General features: G+C 54.6%; 1 protein-coding gene across 1 annotated transcript; it reads left to right on the top strand.

Annotated features, from left to right (window-relative positions):
- The first annotated feature begins 2,503 nt into the window (after positions 1 to 2,503).
- Positions 2,504 to 11,418, top strand: CLEC3B (C-type lectin domain family 3 member B). Its single transcript, XM_003363128.5, has 3 exons — positions 2,504 to 2,748; positions 6,757 to 6,855; positions 10,989 to 11,418. The coding sequence occupies exons 1-3, from the start codon at positions 2,640 to 2,642 to the stop codon at positions 11,387 to 11,389; spliced, it is 609 nt and encodes a 202-aa protein (XP_003363176.1). The 5' UTR covers positions 2,504 to 2,639; the 3' UTR covers positions 11,390 to 11,418.
- The last annotated feature ends 2,283 nt before the right edge of the window (positions 11,419 to 13,701 follow it).

Here is a 13,701-nt window from a genome sequence, read left to right as displayed (position 1 = left end):
GTTTCCAGGGGGTCCTGACACAGTACGGCTGTGTGGCTCCTGTGTGACGAGACACGGAGCAGCCGCCTAGGGGGTCCCAGTTTCCTGAATCGGCACAGCAGAGCTTTTCTGGGACTTCCTCCCCAACAGATCTCGGGCAGGGCCTCAACAATCAGGCCCATCCTGGAAAATGTGGGGCCTCTGGCGCCTCATGCTGGGAAACAAACTTCTTCCCTTTCCTTACTGCCAAAGAGCCAAGATGAGAAAACCTGGAACACCAAGGAGTTAGAGAGAGAAAAAAGAATAGTAATTTTCTCTTGCCACGTGCTACCCACCCAGAGTTCCAGGAAGCAGGCCCCTAACCCTGTTAGGCCGTGTAATCTTCCGCCCCAGCTGTCTCACTGAGGGCCCAGCTGTGATATAAAACCCTCTCCTGCTCTGTGAATGTGAGAGATGGAGCCCAGCATCATTAAAGGGCCCTGCCAGTGCTCGCTGCCTGTCCAGGGCTCCTGCCCTTGGTGTGACCACAGTGCTATGGGCCAGGCCAGCTAGGCTGCAGACAGATCCCTCCCCAACTCAGATGGGGCAAGGCGGGCCCCTGGAAGCCTGAATCACATAGTACTGCATTTTCTTTTTGAACAATCTCAAACTCACAGAAAATTTGCAACTACAGCATAAAGCACGTTCGTCCCCTGAAGCATTTGTAAGTGGTCCACCTGATGCCCCACCACCACCTCATGGTTCAGTGCCTGTTTCCTGCAGACAAGGCCACGCCCCTGCGTACTTGCAGCACACCATCCAGATCCGGACAGTAACCAGATATGTCACTGCCGCGCTCCTCATCAGCTTTCTCCAGTTGCTCCAATAGCGTCCTTGAGAGCGGAAGGGGCAGTCCAGAATCACACGTTGCATTTTTTGTTATGTGTCTTCAATCCCCTTCAGTCTGAAACATTCCTCAGACGTGGGCTGTCATTTTGTGGAAGGCCCCTCGGTGTGGGTTTGTGTGATGCTTCTTTGGCAGGAATCTCACGGGGGCGATGCCGTTCTCACCTCAGCCCCTCAGGTGCTCAGAGGCCGCAGGCTTTCCCTTGTCCTACTATTGATGCTGTTGGTCACTTGACTGACGTGATGTCTGCCCAGCTTCTCCACTCGGACGTCACTCTTTTTCTCCTTGTAATTTTAATAACTGTTTTGTGGGCACATAGTTTAAGACTATGAAAATATCCCATTCCTCATCAGACTTTCGGTGTTTTCACTCATTTATTTATATCTCTGTGCGCTCGTGGTTTCCTATTTTATGGTTACCATCACCATTTTGATGCTCAAACTGTCCCTGATGGCCCTTGGAAGCTCCTTCAAGCTGGCTGTGTGTCCTGCTGACATGTCCCCATCATTCTTTAACCAATTCCTTGCTTTCTGGCAAAACAACTTGTTCCAGGCTCATTTTCTACTTTCCCTGCCCCAGCCCTGAAATCAGCCATTTCTCCAAGGTGCTCTGGCTCCTTTTAATGGAAAGCTCTATTTAGAAGCCCGTGCTTGGATGCTAGGAATGTTGGAGGCTTTGCAAGGGTTGCTGCTCCCAGGCCCTCCCAGTGACAGCTGGGGAACAGATGTGCACATTCCTGTCTAAATTTATGGATTCATCTTTATATGTTGAAGTCCAAAATTGCACATTGATGGCCCCAATTTTAATCCTCTGCCATAGGATTCGTTCTCGCTCTGTGCCTCCCTTCTCCAACGATGAGAAACCTGGCTCCCATTGTCTTTAATAGATTTGCTTATTCGATGGATGCCCCCGTATGTAACTAACCTCTCAGGTCTGCTGCCACCCTCTCTCCCATGCAGATCCCCTCCTCTCCTCGCTTGGGCTTCAGCACTCCTTCCAGGGCCTCCACTCCCCTGGGGATGACCCCTCCACCCTGCTGAGCCCCGACACCCCACACCATCTTTGACACTGCTCTGGGGCACCATGGCCTCCCCCTTTCCCACCATGGTCACCTCTGCTTCAGGATAAGATGGCTGAGAAATGGAAGTGAAGAAAGGAGAGGATTCCTTTGCATTTTTAACCAAAGATGCATCAAGTGCATAGAGACAGAACCACAAAATAATCATAACATTCTCAACAATTAGGCAGTTAGCCCAAGATCACTCTGTAAAGAGGCATTGTAGTGTAACCGTTCTGGAGTCACCCCACTTGGGTTCAAATACTGGCACTGCTTGTAAGGGTTGGGTAGCTTGGGCAAGTCCCTTAACCTCACTGAGCCTCAGTTTCCTCACCTGTAAAATGGGGAAATGACAGTACTTCCCCCATGTTGCTCGTGTGAGGCCTCCATGAGCTAATGCGAGGGCAGGGCATGTCAACAGATGCGAGTTATGATGGCTCTCCTGTATTTCTCAGAATCCTAGAAAATAATGACTCTGTTTTAGAAGGCAGGGCCAGCATCTGGGTGGGTGTTCCTCGGGAGGCGAGGCTCTGCAGCTCCTGGGCCTTCCTCCTTTTGCAGGCTTTTTTTTTGGCATGCCTGCAGCCAAGTCTGGGAGGGTTTCCTGGACAGAGGTCCTCGTGGCCACTGCCTTAAGACGTGCAGCCTGGGCGGCAGCTGCCACTGCTCTCCCATCCAGGCCACTGCAGGCAGCAGCAGCCCCGGCGGTGCGGCAGCATGGAGCTCTGGGGGGCCTACCTGCTCCTCTGCCTCTTCTCCCTCCTGACTCAGGTCACCACTGAGGAGCCAAACCCCAAGGTCAAGAAGGCTGCAAATGCCAAGAAAGGTAAGCAGGAGGGGGCGGGGCCCCTCCCCATCTTCCAGGGAGCTGATGGCCCTCTCCTTCGCTGTTCCTCATGCTCTGTCCCTTCATTTTCCTTCTTGATGAGTCCCGGGAACTTTAGTGAAGTGCCCCCTGGGGCCTGAGGGAATTCTCCAGTAGCAGGGGCAGTTGTCAGAACTATAAGGATCACTGATTCTCAGAATCAGAAAGAACCTTCCAGATCATCTAAACTGACATCCGCTACCCCCTCCCCCAATATTTTAAAGAAATCAAACCTTTGGCTTGGCAGTCTGGAGATGCTCAACTCTCATCAGGGAGAGCCGACGGGCTTTGCCTTGTCATCTCTGAACTTTGGGTTTCTCAACTGTAGAATGGGAATAGTGACATTTTCTCAGAGGCATATTGTGAGAATTTAATGAGACAAAACATATAAAGTGCACAGCCCAGTGCCTGGCACATAGGATATACTTGATATACAGGGAAAAAATTGGAACAAGTTAATTCTCAGTTCTATAGTGTATCACAGCCTTGAGGAAATAAAAATTTTCAAACCCAAACTGGACTCTGGAAGTAGCTTTGCTCCCACTCTGTCACCTCTGGGGTGTGGGGTGTCCTTGGGTTGTCTTGGCTGCAGCAAGGCCTGCCCTTGGAGCCCTGCCTGCAGTGACGTCACCCCAGGCTGTGTTGAGACAACATTAGCAAAATGCCATGGCAATGACCCGAACTGTCAACCCCCCAGGGCTCAGAGGCCAGGAGAGAGAGTTCCAGGGGATGAGAGTGCAGATTTAGGCCAAGAACCAGGCGGCTAGTGCCAAGAGCACAAAAAAGGCAGAGTGAGGGGTGTGGGCCACCCTCAGGCCCCTCTCTGAGCCTCCTCTGTCAATGGACAGCTGCCCATTGGCCATGGACTAGTGATGTACAGAAAGGCACATCAGGACCATGGAGACTGACGGGGCTGCGACAAAAGAGGGCAGATCTGGGTGCTGATGGAAAATAATCTCCAACGTTCAGTTTATAAAGTAAACAAAAGTTCAAAACAGAATGGATACTGTGCCGACATGTTTTGAAAAAGGGATTTATATAAAAATATGTATTTACCTGTATCTGCATAGAATTTTGCTGGAAGGATCCACAAGAGTTAGTAACAGTAATTACCTCTGGGAAGAGAAACTGAGGAGCTGAGGGCAGTCTCAATTGGGAAGGAGATTTTAACTTTTTGAACTGTTTTTTATTATTATATGCATATATTATCTTCCAGAAAATGTTCATTAAAAGGAGAAGACAATACCATGCATGGTTGTGTCCATGAGCATTAGCTAAAATTGCCACCAAGGGATGTTCTTTCTAAAGGCAAATAATAGAATTTTTTTTTTTTTTTTTTGGAGGAAGATTAGCCCTCAGCTAACTACTGCCAGTCCTCCTCTTTTTGCTGAGGAAGCCTGGCTCTGAGCTAACATCCGTGCCCATCTTCCTCTAGTTTATACGTGGGACGCCTACCACAGCATGGCTGCCAAGCAGTGCCATGTCCGCACCCGGGATCCGAACCAGCGAACCCCGGGCCGCCGAGAAGCGGAACGTGCGAACTTAACCGCTGCGCCACCGGGCCGGCCCCTCAAATAATAGAATTTTTGAATGTGGAAAATAGTTGCTAATTTCTCAATTACCAAAGATTTAGTATTTATCTATTTCATCATGTAAATCATGTATTTGATGATGTCAAAAAGGAGAAGGTCAGACCACACGATGCCTTGGTCCTCTGCAGCTGTCATTCAGACCCTGGCCCCAAGTGGGCTTCATGGAGCTGCCCCTGGAGGTCCAGGATCCCCAAGGCCCACAGCACAGCCGACAGCAATGGGAGCGTCCTGTTCCGCCCCAGCCTCTCACTGAAACCCACCTCAGTGTTTCGACTCGCCTGGGTCTTTCTTCCTGCCACCTCTTGCCACATATACAACAGATGCTTGTGGAGCTCTTTCTCCACATGGGGCCGATGGGTGTGCCGAGCACCCTAGCAGAGGGTCACTGTCCCTGCTCCTAAGATGCAAATCGACATGAGAGCCACAGTGGTTTTACTCTGGAATACACTAAAACCCAGGTGCCCGGGGCCCAGCCCGGGAAACGCTGGCTTGGGGTGTGGGCCCCAGCATCCGCCTTTTCCTTAAGTCTCCAGCGATTCCTTGGAGCTGCCAGGATTGAGGATCACAGGGAGAATCTAGTTGTCGGCCCGTGCACCGAAGTCAGGGAGGGAGTCCAGAGGAGGGCCTTGACCCAGGAGACCCCTTGGTGCCAGGGTGAGGGCATGTCACAAGGTGGTGAGACCAGCTAACAGAGGAAAGGACAGCATGTGCTGAGCCCCGACCCCAGCCCCCAGGGTCGGGGGAGGGGGGAGAGCCCAGGGTGCTTCTGGGAACTCATCTGCTCATGGGGTGGGGTGTGGCCTGAGTGGCTGTGCGGGGGTCAGCCAGAGGTGAGGCGTGCAGGGAGGGCTCCGGCAGCTGGAGCTCCAGGGCCCTCAGGGCCATGCCTGGCAGAGGAGCTTGGGGGCAGGGGGGGTCACACAGGGGGTCCTGGGCCCTTAGAAACGGACTGGGAGACCTGGAGGGCATCCACTCCAATAACTTGCATCAGGCTCTGAGGCTCAGAGATAGAGGGCAGCACAAGGGCCTCCTGACTGCTCACCCAGAGCTGTGGAGATGCCCCTACTCCCACACCTTCCTGGGGTGGACTACTGCTAGCGCCTTGCTCCTTGGCCAGTCCCTGGAGGGCCCCTTGCACACACAGGCACCTTGGTGCAGATTATAAAAGGTTCCCCCTCTGAGCTGACAAATTAAAGAAAGGCACACCTTTCTCTGGTCTGGTCAGACAGCATATCCAGGGCGAGGCTCAGGGGCTAGAAATGGGCCCCCACTTGTCCTCTCAGTTGAGTGCCCTTGTGCAGTACCCAACTTGCACAACCTGACATGGCACCCTGTGCTGGTGCATCATGTGATGGGGTACAGACCTGCTGTGAACTGGCTGAGGCAGAGGCCCAGTGTGAGGCACGCATAACCCAGTCAGGCTAGTTTGCCAGCCCAAATCCTTCCTTTTTTGTCTTGCTCATCTCGCATTTTTTCCTCATATTTGATAAGTTACGTCACCAATTTCCGTACATACAAGTATGTTTCTTGCCTGTGTTTGCGATCCCTGTGATTTCCCTGCAAAGGCATCTTATGGGTGGACAAAGGCTCTGACCTCACCCCTCATGACCGTGGACTTCATGCAAGCCCGGCCAAATGGCCCCTGGAAGTGCTTCTCCACCCTCTGCTCAAGCTGAGCACAGCCTTTCCTGAAACCCCTGGGATTTCAGAAAGCCTGGGATCCACCCACAGGCCCTCGGCTTACACACACATGGAGAAAGACACTTCCACCTGCCCCTGCAGACTCTGCATAAGCGGCTCCCGACAGGGCCTTCCTGCTCCGGATGCTCACGTTGGGAATCTGTGTGCTGTCACGGAGAGAGGGAAGAGCAAGCCTGCAGCCAGGCGGACGTGGGTTCGGGCCAGCCCTGCCAACTGCTGGCTCTGCCATCTTAGGCGAGTTGCTTCAGTCTGGCCTCAGTTTCCTGTCTGTGAAGCAGTGGTGGCATAGAACACACACATTACCCAGGTCACAGGGTCGATCATGAGCCAAGCTCTGGCCACATGCTTTATTTCTCTTAGTCTCTAGTCTTCTCCAGAGTCCTCGAGGTGGGGATATTGCCCCCTTACAGATGAGGAAACTGAATTCAGAGAGGCTGAGCAACTTGCTCCGGGTCACTCACTTCCATGCAGCCTCAGAGCCCAGGCACACGCGGACCTGTGCTGCCGGCCTCGGCCCCAGGCTGGAGCGCCTGCCCTGCTGGTCCTAGGCCTGCTCCTCCAGCTTGGGCAGGTGAACCTGGGAGGTCTCCGGGGCCAGTCTGCCCAGTCCCTGCCCTGCCCCAATCCCTTCCTCACATGTCTGTGATGGTCTCCACTTCCTTCTGACTCATCCTAGATGTCGTGACCCCAAAGATGTTTGAGGAGCTCAAGAGCCAGCTGGACAGCCTGGCCCAGGAGGTGGCCCTGCTGAAGGAGCAGCAGGCCCTGCAGACGGGTGAGTGCGGAGGCAGCCTCTCTGGGCAGGGGCACACCAGAGAGAAGGGCTCAGGCCGGCAGCCAGCAGCGTGCCTGTGCCTCCAGCCAGCCCCGGGGCCCCAGCTGGCTCTGTTAGGCCAGCCCTGAAGGCCAGGGGCACCCGGTCAGGGAGTCCCCTCCTCAGCCTGCTTCCTCTAGGGGAGATCCCCTGATGTGTGTGGAAGTGGGACTATGCCAAAAGGACAAAAGGCTTTCCCACAGACTCCACTACTGCCCCCTGGAAGCATGGCCCCCCAAGTGCTCAGTGGGGGAGGCAGTGGCCCACCCTAATGAGCTCCCAGGAGACTCTCCACTCAGGTGGCCCCCACAGCCCTGGGGGCACGTTGGCTTCACTCCCTGTGTGTCAGCAGCTGCGGAGCTGGGGCACAGTCAGGTCGCTGCCACCTGCCCAGCGCTGCCTGGCCAGCCCTCCTGGGCAATCCTTTCTCTCCCTGTCCACCATGTTCCTTCATATCATCTCCACTTTCCACCCATCTCTGACTCCTCTACCTCTTCAGTAGAGAATATAGACCAACGAGAACAGGAAACATGAGCTTGCTGCATGCCTGGCCCTGTTCTAAGTACTTTCTGTACATTAATTCATCCTTCACAGAAACCCAAGCGTCGGCCTATTCCTATAAGCCCACCGCCATTTTCCCCTGAGAAGCTGAGTGTCTTACCAACAACCGAGAGGGGCAGACTCTGCTCTTAGCTCTGGTCTGCTGTCTTTCAAGTGATCATCTGGGAATCACCTCGGCCTCTTAGGAAATCTACAGCCCTCCCTGTGCCCACAGCCACCCTCTCACCTGTGGCTTCTCTGACCAAGGTGCATCCATCTCCTGGGCCTCGGCCCTCCCCTTCCCATTTGCTTCCTCAGAAACCTCCGGGACACTTCCTATTAGGTAGTTTTCACATTCAGCTTCCAACTCAGATCTTTTCTTTCAGCATTCACACGGGCCGTCCTTCTGTCCCTCTAAAGTGCCGCACTCTGTCCCTCCCACCAGAGGGCCTTTGCACATGCTGTTCTAGCGCCCTGAATTGGGCTCCTCAAGATCCACCTAATTAATGCCTCTAGCTTCACCTTCTTGTGACTCTCTAATCCCTCGTCTCACCAGGCTCTCATAGAATGATGTTCTCTCCTTCATTGCATGTATTGCAGTTTGTAATGTCAGATTCATTCGCTGATTTGTGTCTGCCTCCCCTACTAGGCTATAAGCCCCAGGAACACAGAGGCTGTGTTTCCTTTGATTACCTCTGTCTCTCCCGTCACACTGCCCGGCCTAGTGCCTGTCACATATCAACACTCAGGAAATCTTTGTCAAAGGAAGGACAAAAACATGACTTTGGACAATTTGTTTAACATGGGAGGTAGGGGAAGGGGGCTCTAGAAAAGAAGTATCTACCAGGGATGTTCTGGCTTCAAGTAATAGAAAACCTAACAGTGGCTTAAGCAAAAAGTGAGTCTGGAAGTAGGTAGCTGCTTTTGTTTAGAAGCTTCGCCTCATGGTTCCAAGATGGCTTCCCTAACCCCAGGCATCATGAGCGCATTCCAGGCAAGAAGGAAAGGAAGAGTCTTTGACTTCCATCCTGTTGACCAAAACCTGTAGCTTCAAGGCAAGAGTGAAGCTTTTCCAGCCTCCGTAGTGGAGACAGACAAGGGAGAAGGGAGAAGGGTGTTGTTTGGGTCAACCAACACTGTCTGCCACAGAGGGGATGTTTAAAAAGAGCACAGTGCCACTTCAGCCTCAGTTTCCTCAATAAAGCAGAAGGGGTGGGAATAGATTTGCAGGGCAAGTTCTAAGGTCTCTCTCACGTCTAAGCTTTGTTCTTGCACAAAGTCCATGTAACCCAGATGCCACTTGCCCCCTCAGGTGGGGTGATGTGATGGGGACCTCCCTGCAAAACTCCATGGCATATGGAGGTCCAGACAACCCCCTCCACGTCTCCTGGCCTCCTTGGGGAGCTTCCCCCTCTCATCGTCTTCTCCTTTACTCCAACAACCCGCAAACCCCCTTGTCAATCACCCCACCCAAAGCACTCCTGAGCTCTGTCGACCTAGCCAAAGAGCTGAGAGAATGAGAGCTTAGGGGAGCAACCCTCCCCTCCTGCCATCTGCCCCTTCCTTCCCCAAGTCAGTGAATGCACGTGAGGTGCCCACCCAGCGTGGCTCTGCCAGGCTAAAGGAGGCAGAGGTGACCCAGCCAGGGCCCTGCTCTCCTGGAGCCTCCATACCTTCACGGAATCGGTGTATTCACTGGAGCCCTTAACGCTCGTGTAGGGAGATGCAGAGAGCATGGCAGGAGCCCAGGCATGGAAGAGGGCTAGCATGGATCAACAGGATCGTAAACAGATGGGAGCAACAAGATGTTAGTGACGACGATAAGGTACTAGGACTAACATTTATTGAGGACTAACTGTGTGGGAGGGGGTGTTGCAGGTAGGGCTCCCAGAAAGCAGCCCTGAGCTGGAGTTCAGCTGCAGGAGGTTTATTAGGGAGTACCCTTAGGATTGGCACCTGAGGAAGGGAGGGGACAGGCGGAAGCAGGAGTGGACAGAGGGAGAAACTGAGCTGCACTGTGGTTTCAACGAGAGCCTCAGGCCACTGCAGAGGGAGCCCTGATGATGGAGGACCCTTTAGAGCTGTCCCGAGTTGGGGCAGGAGGGATCCCTGGCCAGTCCCTGGGTGCAGGCTGCTCTGGGAAGCGGCCTGCCTTGGGCGAGGTGGCTGTCATCCATCACAGCCATCTGCAAAGGGGGCCGAGAGCTAAGGGCTGGTTCCTGCAGCTCTCTCAGCAGCTGGGGTCCTTCATCCCCAAAGGGGGTCCAAGCAGCAAGTCAGTGTCCCCGGCAGGAGGGAAAGGCAGTGTGGGGCCAGGCTGGGAAGGGCAATGAAGGCCGGCTTGGATAAGCCGCAGGACAGCGTGGGGTAGGGCCGCCTGACTTGGCACAGAGTCTGTGCGTAAAGACACCTCGTAGAGCTTCAGGCCCCAAGTTTAGAGTTCCCGAATGTCAGACGTCCACGGGGACATGAGACGTTTGTTGAGTGAGTGGAGGGGAAGTAACTGAGTGAGCAGGTGAGTGAGCGGATGGGAGGCGAAGTGCACACCCACCCCTAACATTTGCAAGGTCTGCAGCAAGAGGACAAATGGGGACACACGCCCCCATCTGTCTAAATATTTAAGATATAAACCAAGCTAAAGAAGAAGCTGCTAAGTAAAAACACATTCTATCCTCCTAACTTGACCAAATATATACCTTCATCACAACCTTTGAGGCCAGACTCAGATTTAGAATTCTTGGAGGCGTTGGAATTCCATGCCTGAAGGAGCCGGCCCCTGGCCCACAGCCTGTGCCACCTCTTCTGTCTGAGGGTCTTGCAGTCTCAGCTCTCAGCCCCGGCCCCAACCAGCTCTCAGGAGCACTGACCATGGAAGAGGCGCCTGGCAGGTGCTGGGAGCTTGCCTGGGCTTCCTGGCAGGGACTTGGGCTCCTGGGTACCTGGAGTGTGGTCTAGGCTCTGGGTGTGCATGGCCCCGGCCCTGCAAGCTGCTTGATCTTATGGAGGGAAGACCACAGCAGGTGGCTCTGGCTGGGCTCCCTGGAAAGCTCACTCTGAGATGGGGTTTATTTATTAGGGGGAGTCCTTGGATCCCACCCGTGCAGGTAAGGGAAGGAAGCAGCCCATCAGAGGGGGAACTGGGCAGCAGTACAGACCAGATGCCAGCCTCTGCCACAGCAGGGAACCCCGAAGCTGAAAGGGCCCTTGAGAATTGTCCTGCCTTGGGCAGAGATGACCAGCCTTTACACTCCCACATCCCTCCGGCACTGGAGGTGGCCTCCTGGGAAGGGGTGTGGCCTTGAGCTAGAGGGTGTCTGCAGCTGAGCGCTGACCTCGCTCCCAGCGGCCGGAGCACCAGGACGTCTTGAATGGGGATGTGGGCTCTGCATCAGCGTCCACCACAGCACGGCCCTCTTGCCTGGGTCCGGGGGCCGTCCACGACGGGTGGGATGGATGGGGACGGGATGGAGGATGGCGCGGGCCGGCCCCTGGTGGTTGTCACTTTGCCTCGGGAACCGGAGACCTTCGATGACGGCCATTTCTCCCCCTCCCAGTCTGCCTGAAGGGCACCAAGGTGCACATGAAGTGCTTTCTGGCCTTCACCCAGGCGAAGACCTTCCACGAGGCGAGCGAGGACTGCATCTCGCGCGGGGGCACGCTGGGCACCCCACAGACGGGCGTGGAGAACGACGCCCTGTACGAGTACCTGCGCCAGGCCGTGGGCGCCGAGGCCGAGATCTGGCTGGGCCTCAACGACATGGCGGCCGAGGGCGCCTGGGTGGACATGACCGGCGGCCACATCGCCTACAAGAACTGGGAGACCGAGATCACGGCGCAGCCGGACGGCGGCAAGGTCGAGAACTGCGCCGCCCTGTCGGGCGCGGCCAACGGCAAGTGGTTCGACAAGCGCTGCCGCGACAAGCTGCCCTACATCTGCCAGTTCGCCATCGTGTAGCGGGCGGCGGGGGACGGCGGCGGGGTGGGGTAGGGTGGGGTGGGGTGGGGGGTGGAGGAGGGGGGTGGGGGGGTGGAGGAGGGGGTGGGAGGGTGATGGTGGGAGGGAGCAAGGGGGTGGGGAGGCCGAAGGAGGGGCGGGGTCGTGGGGGGCCGGCAAAGGGGCCGCGGGGACCTTCCCGCCCCGCCCCCGCTTGCCGGGCACCCCTCCTTTTGCAAATAAAGTCGGTGCTGCCTCGCGGAGAATGCCTTCGGTCTGCGCCGGCCCGCGGCGCGGGAGGTTTCCAGGAGGCGGGCGGCCAGAAAGCCCAGGGGGAGGGCGTGTGGCAGGAGGCGGGGACCGAGCTGGGGAAGGAAGGCGGGCGGGACACACGCCTTTCACACCACGTATGGCTTCTCCCTAGGAGGACGGAGAGGAAGCCTGAGGAGAGGGAGCAGGAAAAGAGCAGGAGGGGGAGACAGAGAACCCCGTACTGCTGCTGCCTGTTTTCTTTTTATAACCTTTTCTTTTCATATAATTTCCTACTCATAGAAAAGCTGGAAGAATTCCTGCATACCCTCCATCCAGATTTCCCAAACATTAACATTTTCCCATATTTGCTTTATCCTTTTATTTTTTCCGAACTATTTGACAGTACGTTGCAGACATGATGCCCCCTTATCCCTATATACTTAGTATGTGTTTACTGAAAGCAAGGGCAGTTTCTTACTTAAGCACAGCCCTGTTATCAAAGTCGGGAAATAAACACTGATACAGTATCATCTAAATTACAGCCCTTATGCAGATTTCCAGGCTTCCTTTTGTAGACTCCGCTTCCATGTGTTGGAATCCAGTATCCCTTCCAGGTGAGGGGGGACATTCCCACCCCCTGCTCCCTCCTGTTGTGAATCCATTTTGTGATGCACTGACATGCTGAGTCCTGCTGGGGGCGGGGTGGGGCTGGGGAGTGAGAGCACAGGCTGCCCCCAAAGAGATTTGCACCCCATCTTTCCCAGCACACTCTGGGGACTGGTCTAGGAGCCAAGTGTGACAGTTGCCAACAGTGACTAACTGGCATGTCCCCCTCCTTCTTGCTCCTCGCAGAAAGCTCCCTGCTAGCAGTAACAGCTACCACTTACTGAGCCCACTATATTGCAGGAAGTTTATTCACGTTGCCTTATTTAATCTTATCCATCCAGGACAAGATGTGCTATTATCCCCTAGTAGAAAAGGAAGTCGAGGCTCAGGGAAGTTAAATGACTTCCTTTAATCACACAGGATAAGTAGCAGAGCCAGGATTTAACCAGGGCTGATTCCAAGGGCCTCAGCAATCCCACCACCACTGTGATGGAACTCTCCTGAAATAAAACATCAGGGGCTGGCCCCGTGGCCGAGTGGTTGGGTTCCCGCGCTCCGCTGCAGGCGGCCCAGTTTCGTTGGTTTGAATCCTGGGCGTGGACATTGCATCGCTCATCAAACCACGCTGAGGCAGCGTCCCACATGCCATAACTAGAAGGACCCACAATGAAGAGTATACAGCTATGTACCGGGGGGCTTTGGGGAGAAAAAGGAAAAAAATAAAATCTTAAAAAAAAAAAATCAGAAAAGTGGCCTAGTGATTTCCAGAGGCTATTGGCCAGCTCCTGGTGTGACCTGGTCCATCCAACCACGCCGGCTGAGCTCTAGGCCACCTCCCAAGGGAAGCCTTCTTTATCTCATCAGCCATGGTTTTCTCCACTGTCAGGACATGCAGTACCTTCTCTTCCTGGTGGCCTTTTAGTGTGTCGGGCTCGCCTTCAGTAATAAATTGGTGATAGTTTGATTTGATCCATGGTGGTGGGGTGGGCTGGGGGAGGTAGCTTACAATGAACTGCATACATACTTGATACCAGATAGTCTGCTCGGCATTGTCACAGAAAGCATCTCATACAGTTCAACAATTATGGGAAGACATAATGAGATCCAGCATAGGTGCAGAAACAGGCTCAGTAGGGTGATGCAATTTGTTCAAGAGGCAAAGCTGAGACTCAAGTCTAGGTCTTGCAACTCTGAGTCTTGGCTCTTTTTACCCCACTTAGCTCTCTAGCAGGACGCTGGTGGCCAGGGGTTTTTCAAAGTTTTGGGAGTGGGTGGCTACCCGCAAGAGGGCACCACGCCCCTGCACTGTGAGTGTGGGGGCTGGTGGAGAGGCGCTGCTTGGCTCACCTGGGGCAGGCAGCGAGCATTGCCCGCTTCCGGCAGCAGGTGGCAGTATGGGCAAGAGAATCGTTACCCATCTTTCATCAGCCACGAATGCATTTGGGACACTGAGACCTGTGGACTTCAACCTGGGG

The sequence above is a fragment of the Equus caballus genome, chromosome 16, assembly GCF_041296265.1.
Source record: "Equus caballus isolate H_3958 breed thoroughbred chromosome 16, TB-T2T, whole genome shotgun sequence".
Classification (NCBI taxonomy): domain Eukaryota; kingdom Metazoa; phylum Chordata; class Mammalia; order Perissodactyla; family Equidae; genus Equus; species Equus caballus.
This window is presented reverse-complemented; position numbering and strand designations above follow the sequence as displayed.